The 23,587-nt window shown below is 35.4% G+C and overlaps 1 protein-coding gene across 8 annotated transcripts in view; it reads left to right on the top strand.

Annotated features, from left to right (window-relative positions):
* spen (spen family transcriptional repressor split ends) overlaps positions 1–23,587 on the top strand; it is a 106,631-nt gene that overhangs the window by 490 nt on the left and 82,554 nt on the right. For 6 of the 8 annotated variants that reach the window (XM_089737477.1, XM_028184401.2, XM_028184400.2 and 3 more), the window contains exon 2: positions 19,939–20,253. The exons of the other annotated variants lie outside the window; for them this stretch is intronic. In XM_089737477.1, coding sequence (XP_089593603.1) covers positions 19,939–20,253 — 315 coding nt within the window. The remainder of the gene's footprint in view (positions 1–19,938; positions 20,254–23,587) is intronic. 8 annotated transcript variants of the gene reach the window in all.

The raw sequence follows: 23,587 nt of genomic DNA, 5'->3' as shown, positions 1-23,587 counted from the left end.
AAAATTGTTAATGTTATGATTAGAGAGCTTAGCCATTTTCATTATCAAATTATAGTATCAGTAACTCAAATTGCAAATAGGCTTCTACGTTTGTAGTTTAATTGATATTGGTCAAATTGCATTCAGATTTTTGCTTCATATTCGGGCATTTAAACTACCTACACGAATCATAACATAACCGTCAAATTTTCACTTAAAGTAAATTAGCAAATGATCACATACTATCTACTTGCTTGGGTTACGGTTTGTTTATCGTGTTTAAGCTACCAGTGAAATCAGTTTCTGCTAAAACCAAATGTGAAAACAAAGTAAACAAACAACATTCGAGGTTACGGTCGTGAGTAAAGCCAGGCTGTCACAATGGGTAATGGATAATTCACAAAATGTTTTGATATTTACTAATGTACAAATGTAGTAAATCATTAAGGGCTCCAAAGTTTAAAGTATACGAAGTACACATTGATACCAAAGAAGCATGTTGTTATTTGTAGCTAACATGTATGTTTGATGATTAAATCTAGATGTGAATAATTATATAAAATATAATATCAAAATTCACGCAATAGCACATACAATATGATCATGGTATTTTTAAAAATATGTGAAAAAAATTTAACAAATAATTATGTACTCCATTGATAATGTCCATGAGTGACTGTGGCTGCTATGGTGGTGGGCCATAAGCTTATCTGTTTTTTGATGGAACATATAGCCTCTGTGCACATTGTGGACGTCAATAATGCCACTGGCACACCCAAGTACTAGACAGAGACCACTCTTAATTGTTGTTGGCAAACAAATAAAATGTTGACATGTCACAAGGTGGAATTTTGTTTTGAAACAGAAAAAGAAACATAAAAAATATCTCTAATTGAAAAACTAATAATAATCTTAAGTTTCCGGTGAAGCTAATAAACAATTTTTAGATGATTTTGAACAATAATGTTTATTTTATTTTATTCATTTAATTGTTATATATACCAACAAGTTTTACTGATAGTTTATATTTGGAATATCTTTTGATTACTATTAGTCTAGGGAGTTTCTACATATTTCTTTCTAATCTAGAGAAAATCGTAATCAAATTCATCAATAATAGTTCTTGAATTGATTTATGTAACCTTGAAAGATATTATTATTTTTTATTATAGATTTTATTATAGATATAATTACGTGCAAAGTAATAATGCTTTAACAATAGTAATATTGTTCAAATGTGTATCTACTAAAACACAATTTGGGATAATTTAAAAAGAAATACAATCATTACTTCATTCTTGAATAGTTTAACAGTTCAGTACTGTATTTTTTTCCATGTACTGATTTTTCAACAAGCTTTTAATAACTTGATCTGTATAATCTATTAAATATATATGTAATGGGAAATTTGAACATAATTTTTGCCAACTTTGAGACATCTAATAACTTGAATTACATGGACCAAGGACTTATGACCAAACAAGTATTTTATTATTTTGGCTTAATACCCTGACTGAAGATCAGCTGCATCAAATATAAATTTCTATTTTTAGTTCAGCCTGCTATAATCTAAATTTTTTTAACTACATTTTGTTTTTTAATTGCTTTTAACAAGTTGCAGTGATGTCAATAAAAAACCACCTTTAGAAGAAAAAAATATGAATCAAAATGATAAAATTATGTATAATTAAGAAATATATTATGATTTACCACTAGCTTAATGAATAATATCTGCAACATGATCCTTCTCAATGGTTACTTATGTACAGCTTTGCTGATAAAATTGCTAATCATTTCACATGACACGGAATGAAGTACTCCTATGCAGATTAAATATTGAAAGTGGCTCAAAATAACTAAACTTCAACATTCTAACACTTTATTGTTGCTAGCTACAATTTTCTTTCCATTTGAATCTTCAGAGACTAAGTCTGTCTGTATATTGGCACAAAAAATGGCCACAGTACGTCTTTGTTTCATGTAATGTAATCTAATGATCAAAATATTAGAGTCTTAACAAGTAGATTAGCACCAAGACTTGACATTCTCATAATAATTATTACAAACCTGGTTAGATATTTGTCTGAATTACTTAAAATACAATAAGAGCATAACTGGAAAATCCTCATTGCTCAATAAATTATTTTACTTGCTAAAATTCAATATATCTTATCAATATGAGATGAAGTAAAAAAAACAAAGCAAGTAATAATTGTACAGATCTTTAAGATATACCACTAAAAATAGATATATAAGATACTAGCTGTAACCGTCCGCTTTGGTGGGCATTTAAAATTAACATTATTATTTCTCACCCCCACACAGATTCTCATCATTAACGCCCCCGCAACTAGTGTAGGAGTTCAACACTCATATAAATATTAGCCTATCCATTCTTCTTCTTCTTCTTCGTCGCTTTCTTCATTGCTGAAGGTCGTGTCCCTGAAACTTGACCGTTGCCTGTCTCGTGAGCTGTTTCCATCTCGTCCGGTCCTCAGCTGCTCGAATGGCGGTTGCGACTGGCAACCCAGTTAGAGCGGTTACTTGATCACACCAACGGCTAGGTAATCGGCCGCGGGGTCTCTTTCCTTCTACTTTGCCCGTCACAATCACTTTGTCCAAGTTATCTGACTGTCGGCGGGCAATATGACCGAAGTAGCTGAGGATCCTCTGGTAACAGATTGTTGAGAGCCTGACTCGGATGCGAAGCTGATCCAGGATAGATTTATTTGTCCTCTTGGCCGTCCACGGAATTCGGAGCATTCGTCTCCAGCACCACATTTCAAATGCATTTATTTTCTTGCGCTCGGATGCCTTAATTGTCCAGGACTCTGCCCCGTAGAGAAAGATATATAAAGTATAGAAGTATAGATTCAATGTTATGCTTACAGTTAGTCTATGAACTATTTATAAAGCACCTAATGACAAAAAAGTGTAGTCCTGTTGACCACTTCTGACAACTTAAAATAATAGAAAAAAATAAATCTGTTCTGATTTGCTGCCGTGTAAATGTTTTATTCCATTTTAATCAATACAATAAAATAAAAAATGAACATTTGTGTTGTCATTCGACAAATAACTTTACATCTTGCACAATAAGACACAAACTTGGAATCTAGCTTTTTGAAACAAATCTTTGTTTCATGTACTTTGTTGTGAATACTTTCTCGTGCAAAAAGTAAAATGGAGCAGAATAAAATGAAGTTGATTTATCTGAAATTAATTGCTTTGTAATTCATCAAATGACATGAAATGTAAAGAGTTAGCCGACTTAACCTAATGGGTGTAAGGCTCTAATAAAGAATAAAAAAAGTGAACAGTTCAAATGAAATGACATTAGAAAAATGGTGGAAATTTACTTTATTTACTACAATGGAATTTTTTAGAACCCTTTTTTTTCATACCTAATTGCTGGTAACCTAAAGAGCTTATTCCAGCAAAGTCAGACAGGGTAGCTGAGGTCACAGGTTTAAGCTGAGAGAATTTGCTAACCCAACCATTGAAATCCATTGAGAAGATCCGGCCAGAAACTCGGTGGATTATATCTGTGGACTAGGCTAACTAAATGCACTTGAAATTAAAAGCACTAAATTATCCACAAACACCACATATTATAATATTATATTAAAACTAGCTAACCTGGCAAACGTTGTGTTGCCTTAAATAAGATTTCTAGGGAAATTCTCGTGTAGAAAAAAAAACCTCATTCAACTACATAATACCTCATTATAACCAAAAAAAAATTATCCAAAAAATAAAATAAAAAAATTAATGTTTGGGGTGGACAACCCTTATCACTTAGGGGTACGAAAAATAGATAGTAGCTGATTCTCAGATTTACTGAACATACTATTGATACACAGATAAAACAAAAAAAAACATGGCTAGCAAGCTATGATTGATACACAAATAAAACCAAAAAAACATTAGTGAGTAAGACAGGAGACCAGCTTCGTCCTAATCCCTACTACGTGATGTTTGCTGGATGAGTGGTGACACCTGGCGGGGATAACTGATCGATTGATAGTTGAACAGAATTTAAAAAAATTTATAATTAAAGGAACTTGAAATTATAAACTCTGAATAAGAATTTATCGTACTACAATTATAATAATTGATTGCCATCTTGCAACCTTATTGCGGATCTGTGCATAGAATAAAAAAAAAATTAATAGGGGTTGATCCTATAAGAGTGAAAATTGAGAGTAATATAATTTTTTTTTATTTTAAGTCATGACAAAATAAAATAAAAAACTTGCCAAAAAAATTAAAGTTTAAACAAATAAAAAATAGGGGTTGATCGTAGAGAAGTGAAAATTGCAGATATGAAATTTTTTATTCTAAGTCATGACAAAATAAACACAAAAATCTTGCAAAAAAATTTAAAGTTTTTAATTAGCAAATAAGAAATAAGGGTTGATCGTAGAGGGGTGAAAATTTAGGGTTGTATGTATTTTTGTATGCTGTATCATAAAAAAACAAAACAAAAATTTTTATCTAAAAAATAAAAAAAATAATTTATGGTGGACCACCCTTAACATTTAGGGAGATGAAAAATAGATGTTGTTTGATTCTCAACCCTGACCGATATGCACGCTAAGATTCACGAAAATCGGTCGAGCCGTTTCGGAGGAGTTTAATCACGCACCCTGTGACACGAGAATTTTATATATTAGATTACATTACGTTTTCATTATGGCGACTATCGTTTCGGTTCTCTGTAGAAGAATATATTGAATTTTTGTAAATGAAATAAAACAAGAATTTATAATTTTATATAAATTAAAATGAATTTACAAATTATTTCTTATAGTTTGCTTACGGCTATAAACTTCATTTATGAATTTATCTATCTTTTCGCACTTCATAAAAATACCCTATCTATTTATCGACAGTTAATATAATTTTTTGGTGTACCTCATTGGTGATTTTTTTTTTAATTTTTTTTTTATTGCCGTATAGACAGACGAGCATACGGCCCACCTGATGGTGAGTGGTTACTGTCGCTCATGGACGTCAGCAATGCCAGGGGCAGAGCCAAGCCGCTGCCTACCGTTTAATACTCTCCACAAGTCTCGTTTGAAGAAGGACATGTCATAGCGCTCGAGAAACACCGGGGAGGGGAGCTCATTCCATAGCCGGATGGTACGTGGCAAAAAATATCTCTGGAAACGCACTGTGGATGAACGTAGTGGCTCCAGGTAGTATGGATGAACTCTACTACGGTGGCGGGCGGTGCGATGGTAAAAACGAGTTCGCCATAAGTTTAGTATTCTTCATTTTCCCAAGGCCACAAGTTCGATGAAATAGTCTCCAGAAACTTATTCCAATAGATTATTACGCTATTTTACAAATACACAAGAGCAAGATTAGATATGTAGAAAAATAGAATAGAGATACTAATAAAAAAAACAAACCCTATGTATTAATTTTTTTTTTATGTGATTTTATGACCTGGTTACTAAGACCTTTAAGTCATGCCTTATTTTAATTTATATTATTATTTTTATGATAAATGATGAAATGAAATGAAGATGATTAATTTGAGACATTAATCCACTGGAATGAAATCAAATGAAATGAGATGAGATGATATGGGATGAAATATAATCTTAGTAAAATGGTGGTCATTTACTGCGACTTTTTCATTGGACTTTTTGGAGAATCCCGACAAGTGACGTCCAGCGGCTTTGTTTCATTTTCCCACATTTGTGCACTCTCATATATATTAAACAGTTAATAAACCACCGTTATTACACATTTAACATTACGAAATACTAAATAGACAAACTAAAATAAATCACACAACTTCACTCTTTGCGTTCCCGCCAAAAAGTCCCATTAAAATTATTAGACGAAAGGCACAGATATCATAATTTTACTTATAGACGACTGGCTGACTACACAAGTCCTTTCGGCGGGGTGAACGAAGACTAAATTCTGTTACACAGCATCTGAAAATATATTCAGCGTGGTTCAGAATGTACGGCTTACCGTTTCGTTGCCTGCTTTGTTCACGAGCCCTTTTATCAGTCTTCAAATCGACATTCTGGAATCCAAATCCCTTGGGCCAAAATGTCTTCTAGCCCTAGCGCGGTACATGTGTATTTTTAATGAGTCCTGTGGGATCACGTACTCACAGTCGTCGCCAATCACCTTTCATGAAAATACTGGCTGATACTGGGTTGCCTTTCCCATGCGGGGCCAACGCAACGGCATGCAAATTCTCCACCGTATCGACATTGCTACCACATGTACATTTTTATTAAGGCATATTCATTATTTATTTATAAGGTTCGTTGAAAACCTTTAGCTATATAAGGTGCGGCTTTCTTTCTTGATCATGTATTTTAGCCTATGAGGACCAGGTTAACTATCTCAACGATTTATAAAATGGCTTCAAGACTAGCTGCTCAATGGTATAATAGCCGGCAAACTTCTTGAGCATTTGTTGACGTAGTGGGGGTAAGTTTGCGCATGGTACACTCACGTGCAAAAACATTATTTACTCTGCGTCATAATGCAATTAAATTATTAAAATCAACATATGTATTTATTTATATATTTATTAGAACATCAACAAAAAATATAGGTTAATAATTGTAATAATTTAATCTTGGGGTAAAATAGATATTCCTTCTATTAAGTCAAAACTAAAGCTGTTGGCAGGTCTTGGTTCAGTTGAAGCGAAGCTGGTATTTGTAATTTTTTTTTCGTTATCATAATCTTGACCATCATCATCATCACTGTTTTCATCACCCGAGTCGCCATCATCGTGATGAGTCGACATAGGGCTCATCGGTGTAGTTTACAACTCGGTCGGTTCGATCTTCTTTTTTGTCTATAGATAATTAATTATTTTTTGAAGATATTCGATTCGTAGTAATCGAATGTTACTTTTTTTAATTACCAGCTTCCGATTATTTTCTGTTTTTTTTTCCATCTGAAGCCTAGCTCTTTCATAATTTGTCGTAAACTTCATTCCGAGCCATTAAAATGTATATCTTCTTTAAATTTTCCGAAGCCTTTCTACGGTACGGAGTTTCGCTGCTTGCTATGTAGTTATTATGATTACATCTTTTTATTACAGATTGAGCGAAACTATCCATTCCGGTAACTTTCTTCTTCCCTGATCTGTTCTTACCCGGAGTCCCAAACACGGCGAGCAAGCCAGAGCCTTTAGCTTCGTTAATAATGGACCTAACAGTACTCACTGATGTTTTTGTTGCTTCCGAAGTCTGTTTTACTTTTTCCATATCATTTTTCTCCTGTTTTATAATGAAGCAATATACGTCGTACACAATTTTTCTACCCTTTCTTTTGAATACAACACCAGTTTGTCGCGGCATAGTGTATTTTTTATAAAAAATCAACAAACACTCAACAAATAGCAATGGCAACAAAGTCAACAAGCAATTATAACAAATAACTTAACGATTAACAACGATAGACTTTTCACTGTACGCAAGCGTACTTTTGGGAGCAAGCGGAACGAGGGCGCGGTGCGAGGCGCAAGTTTCGACTGATCTACCAATAACGCGCTCGATACGATTTCCCCTGCCGTCGCGCCTCACCCTCACCACCAAAGTGATCTAAAATTCGGTTCTGCGCAGTCAAGGTCATTTGCTCAAAATGTTTGCCGGTTACTATAACAACTACAGATTTTCAAAACCTTCCATCTGTAAAGAAACCATTCCAATCTGCCCGTTACCTAAGTATCAATTTAAAAAAATGTACAGGTTGTGATTATTGAAGAAACTCAATACAGATTTTTCAATACAATCACTTTCAATTCACGTTTCTCCTCGCGCTTTAAGATCGACGTCAACACTTATGTATGTATATGTTTATGGATTGTAGTAATCACTTAATATCTATCATATGGGCCGTGAACTCGTTGACATTCTTAAAACTCACGTCAGTCACAGTCAAACGTCAACATTTGAAGTGTCATTCAAAATTTAGTCAACTTAATCTCATTAAAACAACTCTCTTTTAAAACTGTTTGCTATCACCGGCTCCACTAAATTAGTCACAATCCTGAGAAGAAACGCCTAAATATAATAGGTTAGAGAAAGTCTTTTCGCATTATAGTATGTATGAACTTGTAATAAAATCTCTTTGGCTATACTAAGTATTTGTAGCTGGCTGGTGCAGTGTCTGTGAAAGTAGCACAAATTTTGTTTAAGCGTTTTCAATCCGGAAATTTTGATGTCAAAGATGCACGTCGCTCTGGTCGCCCTATTTCGGATAAAATGGATGCCATTTTTGAAAAAGTGGAGCAAGATCGGCATATCAGTAGTTACGACGTAGCTGAAGAACTGGGAATTGACCACAAAACAGTTTTGGCGCATTTGAAAAAAACTGGGTACACAAAAAAGCACGGTATTTGGGTATCTCACGAACTCACTGAAATAAACCTGATGAACCGTTACTCATTTGTGATTCTTTATTACGACGTAATGACACCGAACCATTTTTGAAGAAGCTGATAACTGGTGATGAAAAGTGGATCACATACGATAAGAACTTGCGAAAAAGGTCGTGGTCAAAGGCCGGTCAGGCTTCACAAACTGTGGCGAAACCCGGGTTAACTCGCAACAAGGTGGATGCTGTCATTATGTGCTGTTACCACCAGCCAGGACCATCGATTTTGAACTCTACTACGAACTACTGATGAGATTAAAGCAAGAAGTTGAGAGAAAGCCGCCGGAATTAATCAACAGAAGGGGTGTGGTTTTTCATCATGATAACGCTAGACCTCACACATCTTTGGCCACTCAGCAAAATTTAAGAGAGCTTGGCTGGGAGGTGTTAAGGCATCCGCCGTATAGTCCTGACCTTGCACCTTCAGATTTCCACCTGTTTCGGTCTGTTCAGAATTCTTTAGGCAGTGTCAGGTTAACATCACGAGAGGACTGCCAAAACCAATTGTCGCGGTATTTTGATCAGAAGCCCCAAAATTTCTATAGCAATGGGATCACGTCCCTACCTAAGCGGCACGTAAGTTGGCAAGGTTTTAGAGTAGTGGGGGTAAGGTCGCTCATAGTGCACATTGCAACTAAAAATAGTCACTTTTATTGCCCGAATATAATTTAATTTAATTTTTTATTTGCCATAATTTATTTTTAAGCATGTGTGTTGAGAAGAAAGTTAAAGAAAAGAGAGGAATTCGAGAAGTGTATTAAGTGTTAATAAAATACAATTAAAAGTAAAGAAGTTTACTTTAAAAAATATACTTAATATTAAAAATTATGTGTCGCCTTCACTATCGTTTTCTGATAGTGCTACCCCTTGCATTAAATTTATGGTAGTACCTGAGCTGGTGGAAGGAGTTGTCTCCTCATCCTCGACATAACTCTCGTCACTGGAAGAGTCCTGTCGTCACTGGCGTAAATAATGAAACGCTCAGTGACTGAATCGACTATATGGTCATCGGTATTTGGTCCTAGCATTGCAAACAAATTTAAAACAATAATAACAATTCGTAACAAAAACTCAATATAAACAATGGGTACCTACAACTTTAGTAGGCGCAAGTGTAGTCAGGAGCGAACCGAACGTAGACGCGGTGCGGGAAGGGAGGGTCGACTGACGCACCAATCGCGCGCTCGGTACGGTGCTACGTCTTTCCCCGCGTCCCGCTTGAGAACCCAAGAGACTTAAAAAACGACTTGTGCGCATCAAACGACTCTTGCCAAGTTACGTGCCGGGGACTACACAAGATGGCAAAAGCTATCGAAAAAATTGGTACCTACATACTTTAGTTAAATGTAAATAAACTATATTAAAAATTGTTGTGAATTTTCTAAAAAGATGCGAAGAAACTTTTTCCCTAACCTATTATTAAGTGCCAGAATATTTTTTATTACCATTACTAATTTTACGTTATTTTCCTTTTAAAAGTAGATCAACAATTCTATTGTTTAAAATGGAAGATTATACTGTTTATTAAAATGAAAGCGCCAATAGCGATTACCGAACATCTCATTTTCATATCATGTGATGTCTGTTGAATGTTAAGTAGTAATTAACTTAAATGTTTTACTACATAAACCTGCTTTTAGAGTGAGTAACAGTTTCCTTAAACCTAAGAAAGATTGCTATAAAGCAGCACAAAGGCACGGCTTAAAGAGTTGTTATAGTACATATTCGCGCCGTCCGGAAAGTAAATATATCCTTGTTTTTCTAGTATTTATATTTCACAATTTTGAAAACCTGTGGAAGTTATTTTAAAATTTTAAATTTCAAGAATACACGGCAACGTCTTAAAAATAACCACATTTAAATATATAACATTTTTATATGCTTGGGAAAAAGGTATAATGTGGACTGTGTTCATAGTAGTCAGGGTTGCCCCATTCATCGTCGAACTGATTCATGTCCTTTTTATTTCTACGATAAGTATGTACATAAAAAAAAAGAAGAAAATTTAGTTAAATACATATACATATGCGCCTTTAATGTGAAAGGTAGCCCTTTTTTATGGCGCCACATTTTCAAGGAGTGTCAACAAGTGCAACCTTATGGCATTTGAAATATTGAAAGTACTCAATGAAGCTAAGCACTGCTGCTTTTTCAAGGTGGGTGGCGCATTTACGTTATGGATATCTATGGGCTCCAGTAACCACTTAACACCAGGTAGGCTGTGAGCTCGTCCACCCATCTAAGCAATAAAAAAATAAAAAAACGGGAGTGCTGTGAGGAATTATTTCAGATGATCCTTTTTACTACGGCTTTCCTTTAGTTAGACTTTAGAGCATACTATCTAGAAACAGTGCATGCCTAGGAATCTTTTTTGTCTGTTAGGTACTGTACAACTACAGTGAACTTTGTTTAACGGCGTTTCCTGAGCGTTATGACATGCCCTTCTCCTAAAGAAGTTTTCGGAGAATAATGAGCAGCTTGACTGTGTTTTTGCGTTCACGTCCATGCGCGATGTTAGCCACTTACCATCAGTTCGGTTGTATACACATCTCTTATCGGCTACAAAGAAACGGGGTTATCGGCTAAATATCTCTACATTCCTCATGTACCATGGAGCTATAATAGTTCAGTTAAAGAAGCGGGTTTTCAAGACTTTGAAGGAGTTTATGTACTCCCATTAATAATGATCATGTCACCTTATTACGAAGGAACAATTGTTCTTCGCTCGCAGATCATACATATGGCGCTTAGATACTTGACCTTCCTGGTCTATGATATTCTCAGCCCGAAAAGGATAAGGTGAGCGGAGTAGTGGTTTGCAACTGATCGGAAGGACATTCGCATCGATAACTTTCTTTTAGTATGCAAAGCTGAACTTTTCACTTGGTTAACTTCGAGACGCCACTTTTGACTGAACAACAAAAGACAGGCTGAAGTGAAGTAGGGCCAGGATTACACGAAGGACCAAAATCAAAACGAGTGATTTACCAAGAACTTTCGTAAGGTGAGCACGAAAATGTCCGGCAGGCCCAAGTCGTACTGTTTATAAATCAAACCTTTTTACCAGACTTTGTCGAACGTCATTGCGACATAGAAGAAAGAGGGCTCCCGTAAAAAGCTTGATACACCCAAACAGATTATGTTATGGGTCTGTTAAGATGTTGTACGTCCGAGTGTTTGAGTAGAATCTAAATTGCTCGTCAATAAAGATACCCTTGAAGAACACCTGAAGTTTCTGAGGTGCTTGCGGAGCTATTGTCTTATTACTTGCTTAGAGACATAAGACTAATCAGGTAGCTCGATAGTTCTTTGCATTCCAGGCTTGTAAATGCTGATAATGTCTGCCGCACGATCTCACCAGTGCGAAAAATACATTCGTTGTGTCTTTTGATTTATTGAGAAGTTCTATAGAGCTTTGAGAATTATCTCTGCCATTTTGTTTATTAAAATATTGCTCAGAAATAAATAAAAAGTGGACGGTAATTCTTTTTTCTGTTATTCTATTTGGGAATTTCCAGAGGAGCTGTTTTGATTTTAACACCCGACTCGTTTTTAAACCACTCTGCCTTTTTCTCTCTTTCCTTCATTGCTTTGATCGCTTCAATATTATGAATTCTACATTTTCTCACAGATTTTTTCTCGCAAACAAGACCCTAAAGTTATTAATATACTAGTTAAGAAATATCCGAGAAGCAAGGAAAGCTTAAAAAATTCTCCATACCTGCTTTGCGTAATGTTATTGCAGCCAATCAACTCTTGACACGCATAATATCAAGCATATTTAACAGAGAATGGTCCGTAAATGAAAAAAAAAACAATGTATATGTTAAAACTTTTTTTTTTGTTTATTGTGATAGTTGTTATGGATTGATGATTATTACAATATCTTTTTTCTATTTTAAAACACTCCAGTTACTTAAATTTTAACCTCGACATTGGCAAAATGGTGTCGGTAAGACAAGTAATAATATGGACAAAAGCAGGAAGATGTATCGAGATGTATGTAAGATCGATTAATTTAGAGGGCTTCAAAACTAGTTCGTTTGCTACGAGTTATTCAACTATACATTTTTTAATAAATTTACACTACTTCATTCATTTCATTCACTACCTCGTTCATCCTCAGTGCGTTTCCAGAGATTACCAACCGGCTTTGAAATGAGCTTCCCTCCGCAGTGTTTCCCGAGCGCTATGACATGCCCTTCTTCAAACAAGGCGTGTGTAGAGTATTAAACTGTAGGCTTGACTCTACTCCTGCCATTGCTGACGTCCATGAGTGACGGTAACCACTCACCAGATGGACGGCATAGTAGCCTGCCTACAAGAGCAATTAAAAAAATTGACTATTTAAATTGATATAAAGCATATAAGTTAAGTAATAATGGAGATTTCTAGTCAATTGGAAAGTATCCTGTTGGATACTTTCCAATGGCTCCATCTACCATTCCATGGGGTCCATCTACATTTCTACCTCAATGAAATTAAATTACCCATTTTAAGCAAGATTCTGTTTAAATTAATTATGGAGTTGTTATAAATAAGCATAAATTTTCCTAGTTAGTAGTAGAGTAGTCGAATAAATAATAGAAATGTTTTTAGAACTTGTTTTTTTTTTTTTAAATGCATCTTAAAGAAACCGTAATTTTTAATTTCCGGTAATAAGAGGTTGTAGAACAAAATCATAGTTTAATAAATTGAAGAACGCATTTAACATAAAGTGCAGTTTATTATATGTTTGATTACTTAAAATAAAAATATATATATAATAGCCGCGCCGTAAAGGCAATTGACTTGTATTTGTTGCGACATCGTTGACTTGTTCGAATTATCAGGCTGTGACGCGCAACGCAAGGCGTGCGATCTGGCAGCGTGGCGCCGCTCTGCGGGTCGAATACGTTTGTTTGAATTCGGAGCGGCAACGTCGCAACACTTCGAAACGCGTTGTATTTTAACAGACTTGATCAAAAGTTTAAGCAATTCTTTAGTCACGAAACGCTTCATAAATACCGGCGTCATAGTTTTGTGGTATTGTGAGGGTCTACGCATGTGAAACGAAAGGGTTTGTTTCTGTACTACCTTAGCTCACGAGAAAACGTAAATTACTGTTCAATATCTGCCTTGCTTAATCCGTGCCTAAAAATTGTTTATTTTTAATTGAATTTTTGATCTATACAGTTTTAGTTTTATTAATATTAATTAATCTATCTCGGGCTATAATCTATCTATTTTAGCTTGGTGCAGTCGGCTAGCCAGGGCTAGCCATAATATGGCATTCCATTCGGCTATTGGATGTTATGTTGCGCTCTCGTATTCGCTTGGTTCAGTACATTAGAAGTTCTCGATAGCGCTTAGATAATGCTACTGTGCTGACCAGTCGAGTAGGAGAATGTTATTATCTCTAAATCGGTTTATAACATGGAGCAGGCTCGCAGGATTTTCACGTTTTCTCTAAGTTGATGTTACCGAAACTTCGCTTTAACGAGGGCTCTGAACAACTTCAAGTAAATTTATGTAATTTCAACTGTCTGACCATGGGATCTTTACAAACAAACATTTTGCTATTCCATCCGGCAGCCCCAAATTATAATGCTGCTGTCTCAGTTCATATAATAAGCTGTAGGCACTACACAATCGTGATTGTGTTCTTCTCTGACACGCTGCTTTACTAACATCATACGCAACATTCCGAACACCACCAAAATATAAAAAAGAAAAATTATTAGTTTTAAACATTAAAATAAGTAAGTATAATATACAAATTGGAAATTTAAAGGATTTTATGTTTATAAAGTGAATCGGAATTCCACAATTTCTTGGGCTGTTTGCGCGAATAGAAGAATGGACTGAGCGTGAAAAAATCGAATGCAGGAAGTTTTTAAAGATCTACTTTTCTTAAGGCTTTATTGTTTTATAAGCAACCGTCGCCGCCGCGGTCTAATAAAATACAGTTTAACTTGATTTTTTTTTAATTCAAATAGGCTATCACATTTGATTATAAATCCCATGACTTAAATCCGATTGGGAATGCCGCTTAATTACTAAAAATAATCTAAGAAACTTAGGGCTTTCCCTATTCCAAATATGTAAATGTACATAAAAACTACCATATATTAGGTATTATAAATAAACTAGTCGTACCTGCCCGCTTCGCTGGGCATTTAAAATTAATATTATTATTTATTGTCATTATTAAGGAGTCAAAAACATATAAATATTAGCCTATCCATTAAGAACATGGATTTTCTACATGGATACCAAGTTTCAAGTCAATCGGAAGCATGGTTCAGTAGTTATAACGGAACATCCGTAAAAACAACTGTAGATTTATATATTAGTATAGATATCATGTGCTATGAAGACGAATTGAAGTAAGAGATACAGGTCTACATTACCAAGGACTGATCTGTCAGTAATGTTGTTGTATGAAGTACAGTTGCTAACAGTATAAAGACCTTTCGTTATTCAGGCACTTTTAATTTTAAAACTTTTAATAATGTCATGTCACATAAAGCTCGATCTGTTCGATCGATCTTTTTACTGGTGGTAGGACCTCTTGTGAGTCCGCGTGGGTAGGTACCACCACCCTGCCTATTTCTGCCGTGAAGCAGTAATGCGTTTCGGTTTGAAGGGTAAGGGAGCCGTTGTAACTATACTTGAGATCTTAGAACTTATATCTCAAGACGGGTAGCGCATTTACGTTGTAGATGTCTATGGGCTCCAGTAACCATGGGCTGTGAGATCGTCCACCCATCTAAGCAATAAAAAAAAGATATTTAATTTCGAAACGAACGATTAAATTTTATTAATTTCGTTGTGAAGTATTATATAATAGTTTGCACTTTTAAATCTGAAAATATATTTATCAAACTTGTTCTCAATTTACAATCCTCTACAATGCGACGCTGTGCCTTCACCATCTTCTGCCGGGCTTACTACCCTCTGCCACCGAGTCCCACATATGACATATTTATACATATTTTACAGATTTAGTATTTTTTTAGTTATACATAGCTTACATTTATAGTTTCTTGTTTCCATACTTTAGATTTTCGATCTGTGACGTCACAAAGCTACTGACAAATAATTTGTTCACCCCGTGTAATTTCCCTACTGATTTGAAATTATTTAATTCATACAATCAATATGTCCGAAACAGAAGTGTAATCATACAGCAAATTCGGAGAGAAAGCGAGCATCAATGTTACCGTACATTACCGTACTACGATTAGACTCCACCCACTCTCGCTCTATCGACCTGCGCGGTCATCTTGTTCTGGCACCGTGGTGTTCTCTACACAGCTCGAAATTATTCTTTTTACAAAATAAACTTTTTACATAAAAAACATAGATTTCGTTAGTAATTTTGTTTTGTAATAGCACCAAAGCTAGTCAAGGGATAGTTTAGTTTTATATTCCTAAGACACGGAAGTTGAATAGTTAAATGCGTCAATACGAAAATATGGCAGATCAGCAATGCTCAACATTTTGAAAATTAAAAATAACCAGATACAAATTTTATTAAATATATTTCATTTATTTAACATCCGACTATTCTGAAAGATGTACTTATCTAAATGAATCAATTCCACTAAGCAGATGTTACATTAAAAGTTTTACTACGTTACATACATCACTTTAATAAAATATCTTTTGCAAATCTACTCTCAAACTGCCAAAATTTGCAGAATTGTGAGTGATGCTTTGACAATATTTAAGCTATTAAAATTAAGTTATATCAAGACCCAGTAAGTATATCAGAATATTTTCTTCTAAAATCTCAAAAAGATCACTTTAACAGCAATATTAAATGTATTCGAAAAAGTAATTATTATAATTTAACTAAGAATGCTGAAAGTATTTGGCGTATACGAATATATTTTTTAATTTTTTATTGCCCTTGTACGCGAGCATACGGCCCAACTGATGATGAGCGGTTATCGCCGCCCATGGACTTCAACAATGCCAAGCCGCTGCCTACCGTTAAGTACTCTCCACAAGCTTCGTTTAACGAAGGACATGTCATAATGCTCGGGAAACACTGTGGAGGGGGGGGGAGCTCATTCCAAAGTCGGATGGTAGGTACGTGTCAAAAAAGATCTCTGGAAACGCAATGTGGGTGAACGCAGTGGCTCCAGGTAGTATAGATGAACTCTCTACTCCGGTGGCGGGCGGTGCGATGGTAAAAACGAGATGATGGAATCGCCTCAGACAATTCCTCAGAGCACTCCCCAAGGAACATGTAGTACAAAATACAGAGAGAAGCGAGGTCCCTTCGCAGACCTAGAGGTTCCATATTCTCTAATATAAATATTTTGGATCGGGGTACTCTTATAGGTAAACGAAAATATAAAAAAAATCGGGCATAACTTCGATTTAAAATTTAAATAGGTAAAGTAGATTAATGAAAACATTAATTATTCTGATACTGAATGGATGAAAATATCTAAAATTATGATGGAATGTCACAACTAATGAGAAATCAAATATGATCTTGAAAATAATATCATTGAATAATACGTATATATTTCGTAATAATCTCGTTTCTATTTCCTAAAAATATTACAGTTAATGGATGCTAATTATAAAATTTTAAATGTAGTTGGTGTAACATTTAAAATTTTATTAATTTGAAAATGTTAATTTTAGTTTAATTAGCTACGTACCATTTATAAAATCGAGAACATTTTTTATTTGCGAAATGATTACATAACACATTACCAGAACATTTTCTTGATGAAAACTAATGATATAGAAAATGCATAACTTAATCATTGATTAATCAGGAAAAACATTAATTGGACATATTCACGAAAATTTGGTGCCTAATTAATTAATGTGTCGTTTTTAGTCAGCAACGTGACGTCACAATTTATATTCCCTAACTTGTCGCTACCGGTTGGTCTCAAGCGGCAACAACGCTTACAAAAATGTTCGTTGTCCCGTCTCACTCACAACCACTCGCACGTTCCACCAAAGTTGCTTAAATGTACATGCGGTAGGTAGATATATTATAAAATGAGAGCTCTGACTCCGAGTTTCACACGGAAATCAAATACAGTGTGTCTGGCAGCGGGTTGCGGGCTGCGGCCATGTAAGAGCGTTAAATCTGGCAACATCGCACCAGACGCCGACCGATCACGTTGTTTGTGGCGTTATTTTAACATTTGCAGGCATAGAATAGATAAATTATTCGTATCGTAGAACTCTTTATTTATAAAACAAACTCAAAATCATATGATCCAAAAGAAAATTTATTCAAAATCATGTTCGGGGAAACTGAAATTACTGGGCTAGTACAAAATTGAAAAAAAATATGCTATATCCTTTTTATTAAAAGCTAAAGTGCTTTAGCTACAGAATTAAAAGTATTAACGTAAGAACGAATGTTTTTTGTTTACATCTACATACTTATTTATATCTCCCCGTATCTATTTGCGCATGAAACAAGCAGACGAGTAAAGATACTGAAATAAGTACTTATATACATGGCAGCCGAAAGGCCGGAGCGGCAACGTTGCGCTGTGTCAGTTACAGCTACACGCTACATAACTTATCGGTGCGGCAACAGCGTAAATGTTCCTTTTAGTTTCTCTCGCTCTTTTAAGTATTATCGACGTGTGCAAGTGCTTGGTGCTGGTATAATTTAACGGGTTGTAGGTTGTAGGTATTTAAACTTTTCAGAGTTAAGAAAGTTCTTATCGGCCTGCTTTTTTTATCCAACTACGTTTATACTTAATATTCGCTTTAGCTTAAGATGGCAGTTAAGCTCACGGCGTACTTTGTGTTAAGAGGTTACAGAAGCCTATTAACACCATAACGTATATACCGTCAGGCAGCTTTCACAAATTTATTGATGAAAAAAAATTGCATGCATTGCAATATGGGCTATCCTCAGATCGCGTTCTATGCTTGCTTCGCGGCATAAATAGGTGGGGCGTAGGGCACCCCGCGTGCTGAATAATAAGTGGAATACAAATGAATATTAGAGGGAAGGTAAAACAAGTAAGGTAGGAAAATAAGTTGAGATTACCACTACTACGGAAAAACTCATGGCAGGGAAGTAGTAGAAAAAGCTCTTTTGTAGCTTTTCCTACCCAAATGTCTAATTACTAGTTCTCTATTAACTAGGTACTATGGGTGATCGTGCTATAAGTAGGTACTCGTCCTTACTCGCGACATGTTTTATTTCTGCTGCAAAGCATTCTCATTCGTTTTCGTGTGAAAGATGATATGAAAAGTCTTAATAATATTTGAGACTACAATTTTTTTTAAGGCATTCATGTTGTAGTATCTCTCGACAGCAACCACTTAATATTAGCTCATCTTTGATAGTAGACTTTAAATAAATAGAAAACCTGCTTCATATTTTATCATTCACAGGTAGGGTTGCCAACTTTTTGAACAAACAAAATGTACAAATAGGAAAGGTATATTAAACATCATGTTGATAGGGTTTTAAATTTATACAAGAGCTTTCCCACTATTCTGTTCTTATTTGTCAGTTTTGAAAACTTTGTAAGCTTTACTGTATTTAAAATCAAATAAAAAATATACGAGCAACTCGTTCTTAATATACTCAATGTTGCTCTATTTGCGTCATTCCACAATTAACTGTCATTCATTATAGAAACCCTATTTCTGTAAAAGTAAAGATGAACAGACGAGAGACAGAAATTAGATATATTTTGTGAAAATTCTAACAATATTTAAATAACCAACAATGTACTTATAAACTTGATGAAACTTACAATATAATAATAGTATGGTTGGCAACGGTTACTAACAGTATGGTTGGCGACTCTAGATTGAAGTGCCACTTTCAAGTTTCTTATCTTATGCACTTTCATATTTTATGCATAATTAATTATATGTCATCCTAGTTAAACTACATATCCATTTCTAGGCATATCTGAGCTGATTGGAATTGTTTTTCTGTTCAAAACTGAACACGATCAATAAAAAATATCATCTGCTGATTTTATTGGCTTTTAGCTACTAGTCATAGAAAACTAAATTTTGAAATCTGTTTGTATTTAATTAAGACTTTCGTCACACATGGTTTCGAATAGTTAAGACGACATATCCAATTGCCAAATTTAATGCGAAATTAGTTTTCATTTTTGAAATACTGATATCTTATATCTGAGGTGGGCTATTTGATTGCCCTAATGTTAGTAATATTCGTAATATACGTAGCTAAAATGCCGGTTAAGGACTAAAAAAAGTAAATCATACTTTATCCTAACAATAAAGTGTAGTGATTGAAGTTATTGTTAAGATCAAATAAAATCATAAATTTGTTCGATTGCTCAGAAAATCGTTCCCTCTTGCTTTGCTTGATGTTTAAGAAATATGTTGCCTTGAGTGCATATTATGTGTTGTAACTCTATTTTGATATCCTTGTATGTACGTTTAAAATAGTTACGCGCCTTTGCATGTTGATGTTTGATATTTGTGGCGTGCATGAATATACATGCTATTGTGTACTCCTCCCCCTATTGTTATTATTAGATGGTAAATTATTTTTTACAGTTATGGCCGAGTCCAGAATGTCAAATTGTTGGGTCGAACAGAAAGCGTACCCACAGGCGCAAGCGTCAGTGGAAACAGTGGAGTTTGTGCCACTGTTGCGTTCATGGATATCAAGTCTGCATCAAAAGCTCACAATATTGAGCATGTGCTTGACGAACGCACACTTACCACGGAGTACTACGAACCTGCTGCAATCCCGTCGTCTGCGGGTGCGCCTTCGGCTGGTTCCTCGCCAGCCGGTTCCGGTTATTCAGGCTCTTCGTCCTCCGTGAATTCCATCCCTGTTCCAGCTTCTGTATCACGTTACCATATTACGTAAGTAAATTAAATACATTATGTAAACTTCGTTTGTTTGTTGTCTATACTTGATGTTTAGATTACCCAGAAAACAGCTCATGCATAGCCTAGTGAAAAGAAATGAGAATGATTTATGGCCTTGTTAAAAATAAAATTTCAAAATTTGTCTCAATATTCTTTTCATATGAAAATGTTAGCTGCTTTGCTGATAATTCGCTTACATAATATTTAATGCACCACAATGTTTTTCATCTCCATTAATAGTTTGTGTTACAGTTAACTAAACCAAACATTGTAACATTCACTGCTTTTTCCGTCTAATAAGCATGTTTTTGTGCACCCTGTGTACATCTTGCCGCCGCCACCGTGATAATGATGTGTGTCTACGATCACTACTGTTTGCAGCTGGATTGCAGTGTATGACTTGGATTGCAGTGCAGGATTTATTAAGTGACAGTGAATTTAGAGAAGTCATTGTGTTTTTTTATTGTGAAAGTGTTGTGGACCAAGTGCAAGTTAAAATGTTATCTCTTAAATATCGAGCCTTGAAGAACCTCTACTGCACATCATCATGGTAGGCGGCGGCTATAAACTATAACCGCTATCCTTTGACATAACAAGAGATGTTTTTGTCTATCTAAATACATCAAGAGCATCCTTGCATAAAATTGCAATGCAAGAAATTCGCACGACTAATAGATTTTTTAATATATAAAAAATAATTACTTGAAATATTTTATAGGAACTAAGAGTAATCTTAAGTACAACACAGAGTTTTCAACGACAACTCTTTAACATTCAGGCTATTCAAAAATCAAGCATTCGTCGCGCATGTTTTATAATTTCTAGACTAATACAAGTAATGTTTGGTCCGCATAGCACATTACGGTTTTCAGTTATGTTGCACTAGCAGAAAGTTCGGCCACTTTTCATCTTATAATTAGAGTTGTGAAACAGCTTTCATTTAATTGATTAAATTGACAAAATATAAGCTATTCAAACGAAACTGTTTTCGTGATCATCTTTTGGTACTATTTACCACTGGACAAGTTTATGAAATTTCTTTACTTTTAAATTTATCAATGGCTAAAATAGATTCATTTTTATTGCGTAGATGGGTGAGACCGAGTTCACGGCCCACTTCGTAAAAACAGTCTACACTGACTACATACAGGAGTTCATAACACGAATACCGCCAACCACCACCTTGACACAAGTCGAAGTCCCAGTTGTATTGTGTAACGACTGTACTACTCTTTAAAATGTAACGTATGACTGTTACGCAGTTAAACAGACAGGATGGTGGTACATACGGGGGTTATTGCTTACAATACGTCCTACCACCGTCACAGTCTCCTTGTATATAATACTCTGAGTAAGTTGCCATTCATTAGCCCTAAACACGTCATTTCGGATCCTCCCCCACTAACGGTGCTTTTAGGTACCTGAAGCACCGGTCACTGTTCTCGCCGAACCGTCGCACGCGACGAAGGGTTCGGCGAGTAACCCATAGATACAGCCCACTGAGTTTCTCGCCGGAACTTCTCAGTGGGTCGCGTTTCCGATTCGGTGGTAGATTCTGCAAAGCAGTGCTCTTGCAAGGGCCACTGTTAGCAATACCTCTTGTTTTGAGCCCCGAGAGCTTACCTACACGTTAGGGTAAAACTGATATAGCCTTTTAAGGCTATCAGCATAGATAGGAAAAAATTCGGTAAATCCTTTTGGCGCCTTTTACGACACCCACGGAAAAGATGGGGTGATATGTTTTAGGACGACACCATATAAGCAGAGCCTGTTTAATTTCAAAAGCCAATATATTTAAGACCGCCACAGTATTTAGGGACCCCTTATAATAGGTAAGCTTTCGAATAAATGAAATCATGGTCGAGGTTGGTTAGCTGTCGACGCTGATAATTGTCGGTATTACAACGCTTTTGACATCTTGTCATTACGAATGATTTTTGATTGACAACTATAGGTTGCAACATTTTAGAAAAGAATACACGATATTTGACCGCTTATAGAAGACGAAGAGTTGGATCCTGTTTGGACAATCTGAATGTATAAAAAACGTTTTTTTTGTTTATGTGAGCTGTGTGGATAGAGCTGGCGGACGTAGTGTGTGAAATAAATGCGGGGTGGCGGGAGATGTTAGCTGTGTGAGCACTATGCTATGAACGAGCCTGCGGAAATCAAGGGATCCTCCCGCGTTTTAAATAATGTGAACCAAATGGACTAGTTGTTGGTACGTGGGACAGTACAAAATCGGGAAAGCGATCCGATTTCAAGAACCGAATGAATTGTTTACGAAATGATAATATTGTTGTTATAGTTGCTTTTTAGTTATTAAGGCTCTAAGTAAATCACTGTGAATAAAGTTTTTTCGTTCGATAGGCTTAGATCTTCCAATAATGGTTTTATAAAGCTTTAATAACTCTACCGAGAAATTAGGAACAATACAAATCTGATATTTCAAACAATTAAAAATAAATTCATGTAGTTGGAAATGTAGCATTTAGCTAGAAAATATTATAAATATGTTTTTATAAAGTGACAGATACGTCCTATTTAATCAAACTAACCGTTATTTATACAATATAAACATAACCTTTCGACCGTTTGGGCAGTCACGTCAATCAGTAAACAACTAGTGCTAAATTCTGTTGGTTATACAATATATCGTAGGTAATAAAATATAAAACTAAATTACTTACATGAGAATTTTAATGGTAAGACGAAATGGAAGTGTTATATTATAAATTTTAGTTTAAAAGGAAATATTTATCTGTTTCAAACCGTATCACGGGGTATCTAATGTTATTTGAAGCATGTGCCAGGAGACTGGGCAACCCACAGCTTTGCGGTGCAGACTCTTCTGATGAAGGTAGGTTGTTATTTATTCGTCATTCAAAGATCTGAAAGGTGCACCAATCTGAAAAATAGCTTTAGCTTATACGTTGTCTCTCTGGCCGAGACGGAACATCGGACTCGTTTCTTTGTTCAATCATCATTGGTGGGACATCACCTCGTTTAAGAGAAAAATCCGACGGTCAGGCCACTGCTCTGTTGCAATAGATCGCCGTTTCGTTTGTCGTATGATGGTGTGTTACATTGTACGAACGCACTCTGTAGTTTTTATATTGTAAACTCGCCACTCTGACAATATATTTTCTGTAGAAAATAATATTTTTTTTAAATCGAGTTGACTGTCTAAGGGGCTGCTCTCCAGCTACGCTCGGACGGGTAGATAAGCTCACGGGCTCATCGTGAGAGAATTGCTAACACAAGCCCTAGCAAGAGCAGTGATTCGTTGAATTTACCACTGGATCGAAATCGCGACACATTGGAAGAA

The sequence above is a fragment of the Bombyx mandarina genome, chromosome 03 (assembly GCF_030267445.1).
Source record: "Bombyx mandarina strain Sakado chromosome 03, ASM3026744v2".
NCBI lineage: Eukaryota > Metazoa > Arthropoda > Insecta > Lepidoptera > Bombycidae > Bombyx > Bombyx mandarina.
The sequence above is the reverse complement of the archived record's forward strand: the minus strand, read 5'-3'. Positions and strand labels throughout refer to the sequence as shown.